Consider the following 20411-nt stretch of genomic DNA (forward strand, 5'->3'; position numbering starts at 1 on the left):
TTTTATTTTTTATACTGGCCCCCCATGGGAAACGAACCCACAACCCTGGCGTTGCAAACGCCATGCTCTATCAACTGAGCTACATCCCTGCCGGCCATTCCCTCCCCTACCCTGGACGACGCTGGGCCAATTGTGCGCCGCCCATGAGTCTCCCGGTCGCGGCCGGCTGCGACAGAGCCTGGATTCGAACCAGGATCTCTAGTAGCACAGTTAGCACTGCGATGCAGTGCCTTAGACCACTGCGCCACTCAGGTGTGAATAGTTATCTAAATATGGTATTTCTGTTTTTAATTTTTAATTTGCAAACACTTCTAAAAACCTGTTTTCACTTTGTCATTATGGGGTATTGTGTGCAGATTGATGAGGATGTTTTGAAAAATCTATTTTAGAATAAGACTGTAACATAACAAAATGTGGAAAAAGTGAAGGGGTCTGAATACTTTCCGAATGCACTGTATACAGTGTAGACAATGTACAGTGCCTTCCGAAAGTATTCACACCCCTTGACATTTTCCACTTTGTTGTGTTACCTTTGTTCATCAATGATCTACACAAAATACTATAATGTCAAAGTGGAAGAAAAATTCTAACATTTGTAAATAAAAAAACAAAAAATAATAATAATATATCTGGATTTGATAAGTACTCAACCCCCTGAGTCAATGCATGTTAGAATCACCTTGGCAGCAATTACAGCTGTGAGTCTTTCTGGGTAACTCTCTAAGAGCTTTGCACACCTGGACTGTACAATATTTGCACATTATTCTTTCTAAAATTCTTCAAGCTCAATATGGTTGTTGATCAATGCGAGACAGCCATTTAAGTCTTGCCGTAGATTTTCAAGCCGATTTAAGTAAAAACTGTAACTAGGCCGTCTTATGACGGCTTCAATGTCGTCTTGGTAAGCAACTCCAGTGTATATTTAGCGTTGTATATTGTCCTGCTGAAAGGTGCATTTGTCTCCCAGTGTCTGTTGGAAATTAGACTGAACCAGGTTTTCCTCTAGGATTTTGCCTGTGCTTTGCTCTATTCCGTTTCTTTATCACAAAAAAACTCCCTAGTCCTTGCTGATGACAAGCATACCCATAACATGACGCAGCCACCACCATGCTTGAAAAAATGAAAAGTGATGTGTTGTGTTGGATTTGCCCCAAACATAATGCTTTGTATTCAGGACATAAAGTTCATTTCTTTGCCACATTTTTTGCAGTTTTACTTTAGTGTCTTATTGCAAACAGGATGCATGTTTTGGAATATTTTTGTTCTGTACAGGCTTCCTTCTTTTCACTCTGTAAATTCGTACTGTGGAGTAACTACAATTTTGTTGATCCGCCCTCAGTTTTCTCCTATCACAGCCATTAAACTCTGTAACTGTTTTAAAGTCACTATTGACCTCATGGTGAAATCCCTGAGCGGTTTCCTTCCTCTCCGGAAACTGAGTTAGGAAGGACGCCTGTATCTTTGTAGTGACTGGGTGTATTAATATTCCATCCAAAATGTAATTATATTTATATTACTATACTTCACCATGCCCAAAGGGATAGTCAATATCAGCATTTTTTTTTACCCACCTACCAATAGGTGCCCTTCTTTGCGAGGCATTGGAAAACCTCCCTGGTCTTTGTGGTTGAATCTATGTTTGAAATTCACTACTCGACTGAGTGATCTTACAGATAATTGTATGTCTGGGGTACAGAGATGAGGTAGTCATTTAACATCATGTTCACTCTTATTGCACACAGAGTGAGTCCATGCAACTGATTATGTGACATTTTTACTCCTGAAATTTAGGCTTGCCATACCAAAGGGGTTGAATACTTATTGAATGAAGACATTTCAGCTTTTCATTTTTAATTCATTTGTAAAAATTTTGAAAAACATATTTCCACTTTGACATTATGGGGTAGTGCAGGGTTTCCCAAACTTGGTCTTCGGGACCTCAAGGGGTGCACGTTTTGGTTGTTGCCCTAGCACTACACAGCTGATTCAAATTATAAACTAATCATCAAGCTTTGATAATTTGAATCAACTGTGCAAAAACCAAAACATGCACCCTTTGGAGTCCCGAGGACTGAGTTTGGGAAACGCTGGGGTAGTGTGTAGGCCAGTGACAAAAAATATCAATTTAATCAATTTTACAACATTGCTGCCCTGAATTTAGCAGGCGCTATCGACAAAGATCAGTGGGGAAAAGTTGTGATGGACTACTTTCTGCACACGGTCAGTGTGAACCGGAGTGACTTGACAAAACGGGCCAAACAAACTTTAGCTAGCTACAAACAAAATGGAAAAGACACAAGACGTCTTACTTAGTCAAAGTGGTTCCATTCTGGCATGTAGCGTTCATCCATGTATACGGGTAAGAGAGTCTAGCTACATTTTCAGATATGATATGTTTCAAATGTTGTCAGAAAGTTGTTTTCATTGCAAGTTAAAGCGTACTGTTAGCTAGCTAGCAAACATTGAACCTAATTGGTTAGCTTTAGCTACCTGCAGAATCATACTACAGCATTTCATGCATGGTGGCTAGCTATGACAATCCGTTTGTACTGTAGCTATGGGTTGGGATTATGGTTCATGTCTAAACAAAAGACTCCACTTTGCCAGATGTGTCTGGGTGTGATTATGGCCATCTATTGTATTTTATGATTTTTTACCTTTATTTAACTAGGCAAGTCAGTTAAGAACAAATTCTTATTTACAATGACGGCCTACCCGGCCAAACCCGGACGACGCTGTGCGCCGCCCTATGGGACTCCCAATCACGGCCAGTTGTGATACAGCCTGGAATCGAACCAGGGGGTCTGTAGTGACGCCTCAAGCACTGAGATGCAGTGCCTTAGACCGCTGCGCCACTCGGGAGCCCTACATGTGTGCATATCTAGACAATAGTGACCCATCCACTTAGCTAGATGTGGCTGGGGGGTGGTTTTAGCATTTATTTCACATGACCCATCAATTTAGACAAGTGTGTGTGGGTAAGCATCATCTAATGATTATAAAATGTTTATACAATATTTTTTTCTGGACACATTCTGTTTTTCATATTGCTACTATGCAAATATGCAAGTAACCATTTTATTCTACCGTTTACACCTTCTGTATCCTGTGCATGTGACAAATAAACTTTGATTTTATTTGATATAGCGTGTGTTTACCAGAGACTGTAATGTGAAGAATAACATGACCTGCACCAAAGTCAGATTAGGATATAGGCCAAGGACTAGATAAAGTGTATTTTTTCTACTACTTTTTGCTACTACTTTCACCTCTTTTAGTCTTGAAATCTTTGGTTGTTTACTACACTACCTTACTCACTCTGTTTAGCACATGGCCTCACGTGAATCCTTAAAGAGATGGGTGGGGCTATGGCTTAAGAGAGTGTGAACGCTGCTGAATGGGTGTAGACAAAGAAGAGCTCTCCAGTAGGTGTACCAAAACATTCAGTCTGTACTTTTATCCAATGTAAAAAACACAATTTAAAATGTTGCTACATAAGACCGAATTGAGGTGGTGGGTCACATATTATCCCTTCACACAGTTCAATTCTTTATGAAATGCTCCACACATTACACATTGCACTGTGCACTACTGACTAGGGTCATGTTCATTTGGCCCCAAACGGAAGACAATGGACTGAAAAAGGGAGGGACTACCTAAACATTTCCAATAACAAAAAATAATAATTGCAAAACGTTTTAACTGTAACTTTTCCTTTGCATGCCGTAAAACGGAATCTTAATACATCTGAGTTGGTCTGAGAGCCCCAGATCCTGACAGCAATTTATACTGGCACAATTAGTTGTCCCTTGTGGTGCACACAAATGTAGAGTGATAGCAGGTCGGGCCAGTTCAAGATTCACCAGGGGAATCAGGTACAAAGGCATCCGGCTCGTGGTCAAACTGCTCCGAACTTGAATTCACATACAGTGGGGAGAAAAAGTATTTAGTCAGCCACCAATTGTGCAAGTTCTCCCACTTAAAAAGATGAGAGAGGCCTGTAATTTTCATCATAGGTACACGTCAACTATGACAGACAAATTGAGGAAGAAAAATCCAGAAAATCACATTGTAGGATTTTTAATGAATTTATTTGCAAATTATGGTGGAAAATAAGTATTTGGTCACCTACAAACAAGCAAGATTTCTGGCTCTCACAGACCTGTAACTTCTTCTTTAAGAGGCTCCTCTGTCCTCCACTCGTTACCTGTATTAATGGCACCTGTTTGAACTTGTTATCAGTATAAAAGACACCTGTCCACAACCTCAAACAGTCACACTCCAAACTCCACTATGGCCAAGACCAAAGAGCTGTCAAAGGACACCAGAAACAAAATTGTAGACCTGCACCAGGCTGGGAAGACTGAATCTGCAATTGGTAAGCAGCTTGGTTTGAAGAAATCAACTGTGGGAGCAATTATTAGGAAATGGAAGACATACAAGACCACTGATAATCTCCCTCGATCTGGGGCTCCATGCAAGATCTCACCCCGTGGGGTCAAAATGATCACAAGAACGGTGAGCAAAAATCCCAGAACCACATGGGGGGACCTAGTGAATGACCTGCAGAGAGCTGGGACCAAAGTAACAAAGCCTACCATCAGTAACACACTACGCCGCCAGGGACTCAAATCCTGCAGTGCCAGACGTGTCCCCCTGCTTAAGCCAGTACATGTCCAGGCCCGTCTGAAGTTTGCTAGAGTTCATTTGGATGATCCAGAAGAGAATTGGGAGAATGTCATATGGTCAGATGAAACCAAAATAGAACTTTTTGGTAAAAACTCAACTCGTCGTGTTTGGAGGACAAAGAATGCTGAGTTGCATCCAAAGAACACCATACCTACTGTGAAGCATGGGGGTGGAAACATCATGCTTTGGGGCTGTTTTTCTGCAAAGGAACCAGGACGACTGATCCGTGTAAAGGAAAGAATGAATGGGGCCATGTATCGTGAGATTTTGAGTGAAAACCTCCTTCCATCAGCAAGGGCATTGAAGATGAAACGTGGCTGGGTCTTTCAGCATGACAATGAACCCAAACACACCGCCCGGGCAACGAAGGAGTGGCTTCGTAAGAAGCAATTCAAGGTCCTGGAGTGGCCTAGCCAGTCTCCAGATCTCAACCCCATAGAAAATCTTTGGAGGGAGTTGAAAGTCCGTGTTGCCCAGCGACAGCCCCAAAACATCACTGCTCTAGAGGAGATGTGCATGGAGGAATGGGCCAAAATACCAGCAACAGTGTGTGAAAACCTTGTGAAGACTTACAGAAAACGTTTGACCTGTGTCATTGCCAACAAAGGGTATATAACAAAGTATTGAGAAACTTTTGTTATTGACCAAATACTTATTTTCCACCATAATTTGCAAATAAATTCATTAAAAATCCTACAATGTGATTTTCTGGATTTTTTTTCTCATTTTGTCTGTCATAGTTGACGTGTACCTATGATGAAAATTACAGGCCTCTCTCATCTTTTTAAGTGGGAGAACTTGCACAATTGGTGACTGACTAAATACTTTTTTTCCCCACTGTATAAGCAATAGTACTTAATCGTCCCATGTCAGGGCAACATAAATGCACCTTAACATAGGAGCTACATTGGGGCATCGGGAAACAGTAGGTTTTTTAACTGCTACACTGGCAAAAGTTATGTGTCTAGTGTAGCAAGCCAGTAAGTATGCCGTAATGACATCACTTCCTGTCAGCAGCCCCACCCACCTCTCCCCTGCGGTGAGCGCAGCCAGGTGCTCCTCCCCTTCCTGGGGTTTGCTCTTATCAGCCAGGATCCTCTCCATCTGCTGCTCGATCTCCCGCGGCAACAGCAGGCGCCCATCATAGAACACCCACACCTTGAAGAAGCGCCCCTTGTTGAACACGGCGATGTGCTTGCTCTCGTCCACATGTTGAATAGTATCTGGATATACTCAAAGAGGGAGGGAAAGAGGAAAGAGAGGAAAGAGGGAGAGTTGTGGGAGAGGGTGCAAGGATAGGCAGAACAGCTGATTTCAGAGTTTTCTCAACCAAATTCCCTTCCCAGCGGGCAAAGCTGGTTGACATGATGTCATTACAACAAGTTTACAACAAAGTAACTGGTTGTTATCTAGTTGTAATAACGTCATGATTTTTGGGTTCCTTGTATGTATCATTTTTGGGTAAACAGTGTACTGTAAACGCTGGTCCTAGTCAGAGATAATGTAATGATGATTAGGATGGCTGTGCTGGCTTAGCTCTCTGATCTCAGAGGGATGTGGAGAGAAGGGTAAAGAAGAGCCAGGCATTTCACATAGCTTTATCTGCTAAAGACTTAAAGATATAATAATCCAATAAAGTTGTATAGGGAGTTTGTAGGTGGTGGATTTTGTGGAATTGGACAATATTGATAAGCCAATTGAAGTATGTGTCAAAATATCCACAACAAAAGGAAAACAATGATGGTGGTAGTCCCATTCTGTGAAATACCAAAACACCATAAGTATCATACCGGAGGGTCGATAACCATAGTCATCTATGTTGTGAGACAGTTTTTCTTATTCAAGTGAACATCTATGCACTATTCAAAGGATATTAATTTTGAATTAGAAAACGTGAAGGGGACTGGTTTATTCGATCTACAAACTAAAGCAGTGTGACTAGGGAGTGGGGGGATGGAATGGGGGCAATGATTTTGGGTGGGGGTCCAAACGATTGTTGGTGGAATACCACACATAATTAATACATCTTCTCTTTTTGAAGAAAGGTGTTGGCGGTGTTCAGTGCTTTCAAACAAGCGTTTGCCCAGTTAGGGGAATGGAGGTAGGGGAAAGGGGTCTACGGGATGCTAGGAACACTTTTCCATGGAGCTTTGTTCCCGAAAACAACAACCTCGCACCCAGGTAACATCTAGGCTATCTGCTTAGTTTAATTGCACCTTGAGTAATTGTATCTTTACTTGGGTGTTTATGGATTGGATGTAGGCTGAGTGCCAGACCTTCTGCATTATACAACATTATCTCATTGCTTAGCCAAACAACTACAAAAAAACTACTAAACACTACTAAAATAGTACTCTACTAAAATACTATTAAATGTTACTAAAAACACTACTTAAATATTGTTTTGGAAGACAACGGAAAAGGAGATGGAGTCAGAAACAGACTTGCACCCATGGGAAATGCACCTCTGTTTTAAAAGCTATCCCTATTGACATTGTTTTCAATTATGGTGATCCATGACTGAATACAAATAATATTTTGTGACATTTCTGCTTTTATCATATTTTTGGAATTTCATTTCTTCAGGAGTTTCCTCTGTTCATCTCTACAGAGCCGCACACAAACATTCACTGTGTCATACATTACATTATATTACACTATATTTACACATTAAATATTATACATAATTGCAACATCTAGACTATGATTTATTCTAAAGCATGATTGGTTTGTTAATTGAGCACTCCAAACGAGTTAGAGTGATATCAAAGTCTTCATCAATCCACCGATTAAAACAACTCCGAAATTGAGTTCACGCAACATACATTGATAGATTACTTATGCCGGATATTAGGTTTGTTTCTTAAGGTGGGTCATATATCATTTATAAATGTATCTCCCATAAAAAACTGGTTTGAAATGTTATTTTACAATCTTCGTATCTGAATTCACTTACTGTGATTTCCTCTGGAAAAGAGTGTCTGCTATTTGACTACAATTGAAAGTGAATCATTAATGAGATTCATGGGGTGACAGAAGTGGGTCGTGTTCATTAGGCACCAAACGGAGGAAAATGAATTGAAACAGGGAGGGATTACCTGGACTCATTTTCGTTTTCCGTTGCAAAACATTTAAAAAAAGTTTTCCTAATGAACACAATCCAGACAGAGACTAGGTCAGTGAGTGTGTTTTTTCCTTATTGGACTGAACATTTAGGGGAAAACCCAGTTTATCGCACCCGACTTGAGGTCATTTCCTTAAAGCTGTCCAATGAGACCTTGCCATCTTGGAGATCAACAATTAATCAAAGGTTAAACTGGTAAGTGATGACTTAAAGGGATAGTTCACCCAAATTACAATTGACATGAAACACGAAAAATGCTAATACAGTGCTCCAGACATTTTCCCCAGGTGACGCTGGTGCCACTAATTTTTTCACCCCATGATTTGGTGGCACCCCCCCAATAGAATAGATTTGAGTCATCATCTTATAAAGTCATTAAAGTAATTCACAATGCTTTATTAAGAATTATAAACTGGCTGGTTCGAGCCCTGAATGCTGATTGGCTGAAAGCAGTGGTATATGAGACCGTATACCACTGGTATGAGAAAACATTTATTTTTACTGTTCTAATTACATTTGTAACCAGTTTGTAATAGCAATAAGGCACCTCGGGAGTTTGTGGTACAGTATATGGCTGTAAGAAGAGCCCTTAGCCATGGTATATTGGCCATATACCAAACCCCCTCGTGCCTTATTGCTTTGGTGTAACAGACTACTGAGATGGTATTCAATAAAAAAGTTGTTACAGCTAACATGTCCAAGCAGGAATGCATGATTGAACATATTTTGATATGCAACCTAATCCAGTGATTGGCATGAATTTTGGGTTGACAATTAGACCATTTTTGTTATATTTTGCTTTCATAATAGGACTCCAGAATTTACCTTTTTTTTTTTTATAGAGATTAATTTGCCTTCATCGTTATGTGCACTTATATAGGCTAAGGGTGTGAACATTAAATTAAATTGAACCCTTAACATTAAGAAAAAATCCCTAACCAAAAATGTGTTATTTCCTCCACAAAAGTTAAATCACAGTGCAGTTATCACAAAACTACCATTAACTGGTCCCATCATAAAGGGACATTTTTTAAAGAAACAGGCCTACCTGATGCAACAATGCTGTAATGTTAGTAAGAGGGGATATGAATCTTTCAAATTATTTGCCACGGATATAAAGCGCTCCGCACTTCATCGTCGTTAACAGTTGGAAAAAAGCGCTGATTACAGAAATTATTGCAAATGATATGCAGCCATTGTCAATGGCTTCCTTGAGTTGTGTGGTAATTTGCTAAATGAAGGACTGCGAGCACCATTTGAGCTGCAACTCGCACTACTGGAATAGGTGCGTCTTTCTCATCAATGTCACTGTTCACCGTTTACTCCTAGTTTCAACAGGGTGTTATTCCCTTAATAACGGAAGTTGAGACATACAGTTAACAGCATTAGAAAGCTACAATTGTTCCCTTTTAACCCAGTAGGGCCCCGTGTAGCTCAGTTGGTAGAGCATGGCGCTTGCAACGCCAGGGTTGTGGGTTCGTTTCCCACGGGGGGGGCAGTATGAAAATGTATGCACTCGCTAACTGTAAGTCGCTCTGGATAAGAGCGTCTGCTAAATGACTAAAATGTAGATACCTGCATTTGGTGCGTTTTTCTTTTGCCCTGTGTTTGATTTGTGAGCTTATACTTGGTGGGCGGGCTTTTGTTAATCATGAAACAAAGTAGGCCCCTAAACTAATGAATATGCAATTTGCCTTCATCAAAAAAAAATTGTTGTTGTTGCATATTTCAATCTAGAACGTGCCTAGGTTTAGTGGGGGGTGTAACCTATTCTAAATGGCACACTATAGCAGTTAGCTAAAAGCCTAAAATAGACAAGATGCATTTTTTATTCCAAAACTGCAGCTCGTGGTTGGAACACATATTTCCCTAATTTAATCAACCACTTTGATTAAGCTGTCCTGATTTGCTAAGGAATGTAGCTTGCCTACAGTTTTGTTTGTGTATTCTATCAGTTAGACTTTTTTATAGGCAATAATTTATGTAGGCCTAATGGGAGCTTGGGTGAACAGCATGAGTGTGTGTAGGGAGCGGTCAGATCGAAATTGAGTGACAGACGTGTAACGGAGAGAAAAGAGAATGTAGGGAGAAGAACTGTGATCACTTGGCTAGGTATATTTTTTGTTACGAGTCACTAATGCACATAACAAGTGGAAGTAACACTAGAGTCAACGTGAATTTATGGTTGTCTTCGGGACAAAAATGTCACCTGCCCGAAGCGGATTCCAAATTTGTATTATATTTACTTATCGTTTTAAAGGAAAACCAATGAAAAAAATTGCTGTTTAAATATTACGAAAATGTTTCTATTTGTCACATCCCTAATATAGGCCTAATTCAATTGGTGCCAATTCACCAGCTGAGGAAGTGGACAATCAAAACACATTAGCTAGATCGCTAACTCTAAATATAACACCTACTGCTAGTAACCATGTATTAATCTAACAGTAAATGTAATGTCCAAAATTCTTTTCGCAAATGAGGCCTAGTGCACTTGCGATGGCGATGCACAATTTTGCGCACTCCGTATTTTAAAGCCATATCAGATATCTTGATTGTAAAACATTGTGCTTTGAGCTCAATAATGATCATTGAGATGTTTTGATTGAGGTAACCAGGTAGAATGTGCAGCTCGCACAAGTGCGACCAATTAAAAATGTTACTAAATGGTTGCAGTCTGGAGCCCTGTAATATAGGGGATAGCATTAGCATTTGGAGACAACAACCAGATAAACCAACCCAAATTATCGATTGCTGTCTTACACTGCTTAAAGGGTAAGGAAACCAATGTGTAATTTTGTAATTTGTGTGTACAATCCCTTTAAGACTGAGCAAGGCTGTCCACTTACAGCTCTCCAATTTAATTTAATTCCAAGTTAAGTTTGTAAAGTACAAGTACAATACAATAATTAATCTATCAATCTACTTTCATTCACTTTCTCATAAGATCATTTGAAGTCAACATATGTAGCCTACAGTTTAAATAAAAATGGTGGGTGCTGATATTTGTCCTGTTTGTACAAGTGTGTAATGGAAATGTGTTTCTTGCATATCACAACTCCCCCTGAGACACCCGCGGAGAGTGGGGTCAAGGCCAGGGTCACCACTTTCCAGCTCTCTTGGTGCAATTGGGGTTAATTGCCTGCATTTATTTGGATTATTTAAATAACCTACATCATGCTATTTCAAGTTATCCATTTGGAGCGCAATATCACGTTGTAAAATAATTAGGCAAATGAAGGCATCTAGGGTTTCATGTTAACTTTGATTGTGTTCGATGAAAATGATACTGTAGACCTTTCAAACGTTTTATGCAACATTATCAGCAAGTGCCTCCTCTGCCAAAGCGATTTAAAGTTGTTGAACGGGAGTGACGAGTGTGTTGATATAATGGTAATATTATAAAAATCACGCTTTTAACAACCTTCATAATTGGTTAAAAAAAATGTTACGCATGCCAACATATCAGGCAAGAATTAAGAGTAGATCTAGGCAAAATGATCGTGTCAGGCGAATATTATCTCAAATGTTTTACCATTGCAACATTATACAGTATACAGTATGTACAGTCATATTCACTGTGGTTGTTGGAAGCGGGCAATAGATTTCACAGCTGGCGATGCCTCATCGCGATTAGTTATTCCCTATAATTTGCCCCTGAAAAACATGAACAAAGGCTCCAAAAACACCCAAATACGTCCTTTTAGAAATGGCAAGTATAGTGATGCAGTATAGTGATGCAAGTCTTTAGATGTTCTATAACGGTCGGTTAGCACTAAACCCAATGCCGCTCATAGAATAATAAGGTAGGGCACATGAAATTGTGTCATTCTGAACTTTATCCGCAACGTTATATTCCATTTTGTTGTGACTCGAGCGATACCTCTCCATACATTCTACAGGTAACTGCCAAAATAAAGGAAACACTTGAGTAAATGAAGGATACAAAGTATATTGAAAGCATGGGGTTCTTCTGCACAGGAGGTTCCAGACACTTATATATTCTATGCCAAGGCGCATTGAAGCTGTTCTGGCGGCTCGTGGTGGCCCAACACTCTATTACACAGTTGCAGTGCATGGGTAAAATCACCGGGGAAGCCAAGCCAGGAAAAAAAAGCCATATTACAACGTATGTGTTGTGATAATTACAATATTTGCTCTATAATCTGTTAGTTCATATGCGTTGACACCATGATATATAGGCCTAAGACCGAGACAATAAAAAGACACAGTGGCAGAATAAATTCAACCACACCTTTGTCTCATCACAAAACCAGAGAGTAACATCTGTCCACAAAACATGAAGTCCACAAAACATATTGCATGTAACAAACAGTTACATGACCTACAGCATGGTCAAGCAAGTTAATGTTTCCAATATTTTCGGACTACTAAACAACTATTGATTTAGAACCACAGACTTACTGCAAATCGCAAAGAAAACAGGCGCTGCCTCCACTATTCCGGCACCATTTCAACTTCAACATTTCAACATCATCTAATCACCTATGCATAGTCTAATACAGTGACAACTAAAAGATACCAAAAACGATTTAGTCCAATCAACGTAAGCTAAATATGATGTGGCTGTCCATGGTACTGATTTATTAGTGTGTGTGTGTGTGTGCGCGTGTGTGTGCGAGCGTGCAAGTAAAAAAGAGAAACGCCAATGCCATCCTCCTCTTTCATGTTGCCTAAACGGTCTATGACTGTCATACAGTACACACTTGCAGTGTTTGTTGGCACCGCTTAATAAAGGCCTATAAATCATATTAAATTGAGGCTTCACAAAGCATTTATTACCCTGTCATGCATCTTTGTAGAGCATTGCAACGATTCCCGGGACCACCCATATGTAAAAATTTATTCACGCATGACTGTAGGTCACTTTGGATAAAAGCGTCTGCAAAATTGTATATATTATATTACTCTAAAACATACTGGACTCGACCTCAACTTCCCCCAAAATGCTGCACAGCAAAAAACAGTTGGTAGGGTTTTTTTCTCCAAAATGTTGTTTTCTTGGTTTTGTTTTCCAGTTTCGGATTTCCAAATGTTTTTTCTCACTCTTTTTATAGAAAAGAAAACACAAAACGGGATTTTCTGACTTCACAACAATGCCTAAACCACATCAGGGGATGACATTTGAGGTCTGGGAAAATTCTAAGAAACGTTAATTTTTTAGTGTAGCTGCCCTTTAATTCAGTGAGCATGCCCTGCACTGTTGTTTGATTAGCAGGTTTTCTGTAGTGCAGTAAGCGCACATGTGATGCGATTCGGCCGCCAATGGAATGGGCCGAGTAAAAGGCCAGCAACACTCTGTATTATTCAGTGCCCCATGAAATGACACCATATGTGACTCGTTTTAGGAAACTAGGCGTGTGTCACGGGTCACTACTTCACAGGAGAGCCATTTGAACGTAACATTTCTGTCTTTTATCAAAATGCGTTTTTTGGCAGAAATGCCTTCTGGAACATGTAAACTTAATGTGTCTTAATAACAAACTTGTATGCCATCTGTAAATACGAATAACATTGTTAAATTACAAGCCTAGTTGGTTTAGCCACAAAAAAAGACAGCAACCTTCCCACTAGCATAAGTTTTGCTCTCTACTTTCTGGAGGACCGAGTTTTGAAATCAGTGGAATTAGAGTATGATAGCTAAGGAGATGGAGAAAACACCTGTCTCCAGATTACATCTTCAAACTAAGGGCAACCATGGCATCTGTGAGGGAGACGCGTCCATCCATGATGTATACGGGTAAGATAGTCTAGCTAGCTACATTTTCAGATATTACACGTTTCTAATTTTGACAGAAAGTGGTTTCATTTAAAATTAAAGTGTACTGTTAGCTAGCTAGCTAACGTTAGCTGTATGATCTTAATATTCGTATCTCAGACCCATTTGCTTTGCTTGTTATAGCCTAATGTTAGCTAGCTAACATTGAACCTGGTTTGTTAGCTACCTGCAGATTCATGCAGGGTAGTAACGTCATGAGTTGGGATTATGGTTCATTGTTTAGCTGGCTAGCTAGCTACATGTCTTAACAAAAGACTCCACTATGCAAGTATCCATTTCAATAGAATGTCACTGCGACAACTGTTGATAGACGTAGCTGGTAAATTCGCTCTGGCTATCTACTCCGATTTCAGAGCACGGGTAAGATAGTCTAGCTAGCTACATTTTCAGATATTACACGTTTCTAATTTTGACAGAAAGTGGTTTCATTTCAAGTTAAAGTGTACTGTTAGCTAGCTAACGTTAGCTGGCTGGCTCGCTAGCTAATGTTATGTGTTAGCTACATGTCTTAACAAAAGACTCCACTATGCAAGTAACCATTTCAAGTGCGTTCGTAAATTCAATCCGAGTATGCCAGAGCGCAGAATAACTGGTGAATTTACGAACGCTCAACACCCGTCGAATATGGCCGCTGTAAGTAAACGTCGGCAAGAAAGCGTAATTAAATTGTTGCCAGCAGCACAGTTACAGTCACCAACACTCTAGATAACATGAAAACAGCCTAACCAGCTTAGCTATAGAGAGTAAAATGGTCAGTGGGGTGTTCTCTCATTTGTGTCTGGAAGTAGCTAGCAAGCTAGCCAATGTTAGCCAGTTAGCTTGGGTGCTTGACTGCCGTTGTCAGGTCAGAACGCTCGGATCAACCCTACTCATCGGCCAGTGTCCAGGGTGCGCTCTGAATGCTCCGAGAGCGAAACGAGATGGGTGGGGCTAAAGCTTAAGAGGGTGTGAACGATGCTGAATGGGTGTAGAAAAAGAAGAGTTCTTCAGTAGGTACCAAAACATTCAAAGGCCATTTTCTCAAAAGTGAGATTACAAGATTATCAATTTTCAAAGCAGAATTACTTTCCCATTGTTCCTCAAATGCAGTGTATGATATACCTTTTTGTAGCTCTGTGTCTCTGCTTTTATCCAATGTAAAAAACACAATTTCAAATTTTGCTACATAAGACCGAATCAAGGCGGTCGGTCACATATATACATTCTACAGACCCTACGGAGTATTCCCTACAATACTGTTACTGCAGCACCCAGAATAGTGCATTTATTTGAAATTGGAACATGTTTTTAAACCCAAATGTCACTTAAATATGAACAAATATGAATCATTGTTAATGTTTCGACAATTATTTTTTATATATCATGAATGGTTTTTGATATTTTTCTACTATTACGTGGAGTACTTTTATTTTGAATTTCCAAAATTATGTGACCCGGAATTACTTTTTTAGGTTTTCTGACGAGACGCTGATCATGTGATGACTTCGCAAATCAAATGCCCACTTGTGCTGCCACTGGACAGCAAAAAACAAGTAAGTTAACCTTTTTTATTGTAATTTAAAATAGTTTGTAGTAGTTAAATGTTGAGTTAGATTACATACTATAGCTACCTCAATCGTTATTTCAAATAATTTCAGTGACTTCATAGCAATTGCTAGCTAGCCAAAATTTTACTAGGTAGCAGGCTCAGCTAAATACAAATCCCCTTAGATACAGCCACGTCTCATAGTCACATCATGAGATGTGTAAATGAAAGAGGAATATAATAATATGAATTGAATGGAGTTTCCCATCTTCCCATTTAGAGTTTCTGGTGCAGCACAGAAATGCCCTTATCCAGATGGTGTGACAAAGACATTTCCTAACAGACCTGCTAACTTTCTTTGTTGTTACTTTTAAGGTTGGAACCAACATGCAGTACCTCCAGCAGGAAGACAGGCAAGAACCATTCATCCACCAGCTCAGGGACAAGCTACACTAATCACCGCCCTGTGTAATGTTCAATGTAATTGCATTGCTGGACTTTTTGAAACTTTATGTATTTGTATTGTTTAACAAAATGTACAAATAAAAGGAAATGCATGGATTAAACATTGTGTTTGTGTGTGTGTGTGTCAGAACCAAGATGATTTGGAGTAGTCCAACCTGAGACTACCGCACCAGGTATTCCTCTTCTGTTCCCATGCTGGAGACATTTTTTGGCTGACCTTTCAGCGGTGGAGTGGGTGAATATGTCAAAGACCTGACTGGGCCCAGCACCGCGCGGTATGGCTCGTTTTTGTTGTGTGTGTGTTTGTGTACTGAGGAACATGTAATTTGGTTCCAGAAGAAACACACTTTTAATTTCTTTAGGTTGGGGGCTTTCATCAAGGTAAGTGTTTATTGGTGTAACGTCGTCCCCAGGCTATTGCACACACAGCACATATACAGTGGGGAAAGAAAGTATTTAGTCAGCCACCAATTGTGCAAGTTCTCCCACTTAAAAAGATGAGAGAGGCCTGTAATTTTCATCATAGGTACACGTCAACTATGACAGACAAATTGAGAAAAAAAAATCCAGAAAATCACATTGTAGGATTTTTAATGAATTTATTTGCAAATTATGGTGGAAAATAAGTATTTGGTCACCTACAAACAAGCAAGATTTCTGGCTCTCACAGACCTGTAACTTCTTGTTTAAGAGGCTCCTCTGTCTGTAGGTAAGCAGCTTGGTTTGAAGAAATCAACTGTGGGAGCAATTATTAGGAAATGGAAGACATACAAGACCACTGATAATCTCCCTCGATCTGGGGCTCCACGCAAGATCTCACCCTGTGGGGTCAAAATGATCACAAGAACGGTGAGCAAAAATCCCAGAACAACACGGGGGGACCTAGTGAATGTCCTGCAGAGAGCTGGGACCAAAGTAACAAAGCCTACCATCAGTAACACACTATGCCGCCAGGGACTCAAATCCTGCAGTGCAAGACGTGTCCCCCTGCTTAAGCCAGTACATGTCCAGGCCCTTCTGAAGTTTGCTAGAGTGCATTTGGATTATCCAGAAGAGGATTGGGAGAATGTCATATGGTCAGATGAAACCAAAATAGAACTTTTTGGTAAAAACTCAACTTGTCGTGTTTGGAGGACAAAGAATGCTGAGTTGCATCCAAAGAACACCATAACTACTGTGGAGCTTTGGGGCTGTTTTTCTGCAAAGGGACCAGGACGACTGATCCGTGTAAAGGAAAGAATGAATGGGGCCATGTATCGTGAGATTTTGAGTGAAAACCTCCTTCCATCAGCAAGGGCATTGAAGATGAAACGTGGCTGGGTCTTTCAGCATGACAATGATCTCAAACACACCGCCCGGGAAACGAAGGAGTGGCTTCGTAAGAAGCATTTCAAGGTCCTGGAGTGGCCTAGCCAGTCTCCAGATCTCAACCCCATAGAAAATCTTTGGAGGGAGTTGAAAGTCTGTGTTGCCCAGCGACAGCCCCAAAACATCACTGCTCTAGAGGAGATCTGCATGGAGGAATGGGCCAAAATACTAGCAACAGTGTGTGAAAACCTTGTGAAGACTTACAGAAAACGTTTGACCTGTGTCATTGCCAACAAAGGGTATATAACAAAGTATTGAGAAACTTTTGTTATTGACCAAATACTTATTTTCCACCATCATTTGCAAATAAATTCATTAAAAATCCTACAATGTGATTTTCTGGATTTTTTTTCCTCATTTTGTCTGTCATAGTTGACGTGTACCTATGATGAAAATTACAGGCCTCTCTCATCTTTTTAAGTGGGAGAACTTGCACAATTGGTGGCTGACTAAATACTTTTTTCCCCCACTGTAAGCCTGGGATATCAGCCATTCAATGTTGGCCTTAGTGGGAGTGACCATATAATTCTATAGGAGTGACCTTACTGAATAAAGTATTTGTCATCGTCACTACTTAACACAGTCAAAAAGTCATAAATATTGCTAAACCCTGCCCATTTCCACAACTTATCTTCTTAAAATGTGATTTTAAACCTAACCCTAACTAATGAAGGCCAAGTTTGATGCTTTGGTCTACCAAACCTTCTGCGCATTTGGGCGGAAGTGTCTGGGAACGAGATTAGGTGTAATGTGACTAACATGACATCCCTTTATAGCGTATGCCATCGTTCAGCACAACATGTTACCCTTTATAAAGCACATGTTTATTTAATATTCAACATATTGGGTTATGTCACATTTGACAGTGGTGATTGTCACACAGTTATGCCACATTTATGAACCCTTTATAAAGCAGGACATATGATTATACATTCTTTGTAACACTTATGAAGGCATTATGAAAGCTTTATGAAGCTTTTATAAGCTGAACATAATTTAAAGCGGGCCCGTTTGTTGTCCTAGGCTACCTGGCTAAAATGTTTGCTCGTTAGCCTAACTTCCTGTCATGGGCAACAATGCACCAGGCCAGCTAGTTAACATTAGCCTACTACAACTAGCTACATGTTGAACTACCATCCTCTCAGGCCAGAGGCACAATGTATGAATTTATGGTTGGATCAGAATCTCCGTTATAATCATTGGCCAGTACGGAGAATTAAGTAAAACCACTAGTCCAAATCCGTCTCTCCATCCATGACTAATTTAGGAAAGGGACGATTTTAGCTAGCTTGCTAGCCACCGGCGGACAACGACACAACGAGATGCAACAAATCAAGTTTTCTGTCAACGATGTTTGGCTTTTGATGTGATTGGTGTGAAGCCAAATCCAAACTGGCTTCCCTTGACACTTTTTAAAGAATGTTTTGTTCGCTCGGATGCTTTCTCCGGTGAGATTCATTCAGACTCTTGCGAATTGAAGGAAATGTATGAAACACAGAGAGACTAATTATTAATTATTTTGTATGTTTTTTTTTCCTTGGTAATTTTTTTGGGGAAGCCTGGCTTCCCTTGGCATCCATGAATACACACCACTGCTATTACGAGACTTTATGTTGGTGTTTCCTTTATTTTGGTAGTAACTTGTAGCAGAAGGCTACACTGAGAATGGAACAGCTGGATAGAGGAAACGGCTCGAGTCACACAAAAGAGAATATAACGTTACAGATAAAGTTTGGAATGACGCAATTTCATGTGTTCAACATCTAAAGATCTGCTTCGCTATACTGAGAGCTTTGCCGTATAATTTGTATAATGTGGGTGTTTTTGGAGTCTTTTTTCAGGGGCCCCTTACTACTCAATGAGGAAGTGATTGCCGTTTGGGGTAAGTGAAATCACAAAAAAGGTGTCTGGACCCTTCTACCCATCACATTTACATAAAAAATTTAGATTTGTTAGTAAAAAATTAAACATATCCTTTAACAACATCCTAAAACTTACTCTGCGCTTGGAGTTTTTTTCTTCTTCTTAAAACATGTTTTAACAGGATTCCTATGACCTGTTCTGAGACGCTTTGTGGATACGGCCCCTGTACTGACTGATTACTGATGAGTGATGGCTACAGGTACCAATCATAGCGCAATGTGCAGGGACAATTCTACCACCATAACTCACACACTGCCAGGAAGCTATTAACATGCACAGAAGACTTCCCCATATAAATAAAAAAAGTAGCATGCAGAATTATTATTAATTACGCATCCGATTAATCTAAATTAATAGGTGCAAAAATGTGAGGAGTAGAAGTAAGAATAGGAGTAGTGTTGGGAGTGGGAGATGCAGCAACACTTAGACTCTACCTGTGTCTACACCTGGGACACGACTGGTGTTGAACATACGCTCGTATTGGGATGAGCACATGGGAATAGTGTTTAGGAGCATGAGCTGAAAAGCAAGAGGGTGAAAGTCAAGAAACAGAGAGAGATGGCACTCCTAAACTAAATGAAAACCCCACAGATAACAGAGGGACCTATGAGAGAGGAGGATGATGAGAAGGAGGGATGAAGATTGGGCTGATGAGGCAGCAGGAAGGGCTTTGGAGGGCTGCTAGGCTTGAAGGCGTGAACGGGGAGTCCAGAAATCAGCGGCCCCACTATCTGTGTCACCAGCACAACCCAAAGAAGTTTGTTGTCAACCCTAACATATTCCCTAGTACCACTCCAAATCTGGAGTGTTCATGCGGGGGGGAATACTTTTTTGCCAATGCTGAATTTAGAATTTAGTTCACCAGTATGGAAATGAAGCAGTATTACATCACATCGCTCAAATGTGTATGGGACACCTTCTGTCTTCTACAGTGACTTCAGGTCAAACAGTTTCAAATATAAGAGCCAATTAATGAGTGACACTTCATCGTCATCTTTGAGAGGAGCCAATAAGAATTCCTTCTACTCAGGGAGGATGTGCTGGTTTAACACTGAGAACAGGGGTCAGGGGTTTTGTTTCCTGCGCCTGTTGCCATCGCGACAGCAGACTGTGGGTCACCACAGGCGTCGGAGGGCAGAGGGCAGAGCTGCAGTCAGTGCCCTCCTCTTACCTGTCTCCTGGCCGGGGATGCGGGTGGTGTTAAACATGCGCTCCCACTGGGCAGAGCACAGAGGAACCTTGTTCGCCAGCAAGTAAATCTAATGCGGCAGTGTCCAACAGTGGGAGGGAGGGACAGAACATCAGAACAGAAACAAAACATTTACCCGGTGTGTTTGTGTGTGTGTGCATTTATATATATATATATATATATATATATATATATATATATATATATATATGAATATATATAAAAACGCACACTGACACATTTAAACATACTACACATATCATATATACAGTACCAGTCAAAAGTTTGGACACACCTACTAATTCCAGGGTTTTTCTTTAGTTTTACT

The 20411-nt window shown here is 40.2% G+C and overlaps 1 protein-coding gene across 2 annotated transcripts in view; it reads right to left on the reverse strand.

The window, feature by feature from the left end:
• Positions 1 to 20411, reverse strand: part of cpt1ab (carnitine palmitoyltransferase 1Ab (liver)) — a 64718-nt gene that overhangs the window by 11845 nt on the left and 32462 nt on the right. Inside the window, exons 9-10 of one of the 2 annotated variants that reach the window (XM_041837629.2) lie at positions 19329 to 19413; positions 5717 to 5912 (exon numbers count right to left, since the gene is read on the reverse strand). In XM_041837629.2, the coding sequence (XP_041693563.2) occupies positions 5717 to 5912; positions 19329 to 19413 (281 nt within the window). Of the gene's footprint in view, positions 1 to 5716; positions 5913 to 19328; positions 19414 to 20065; positions 20154 to 20411 lie in introns of both variants that reach the window. The other variant, XM_041837628.2, reaches the window with a different exon arrangement.

The sequence above is a fragment of the Coregonus clupeaformis genome, chromosome 19, assembly GCF_020615455.1.
Source record: "Coregonus clupeaformis isolate EN_2021a chromosome 19, ASM2061545v1, whole genome shotgun sequence".
In the NCBI taxonomy this organism is placed as follows: domain Eukaryota; kingdom Metazoa; phylum Chordata; class Actinopteri; order Salmoniformes; family Salmonidae; genus Coregonus; species Coregonus clupeaformis.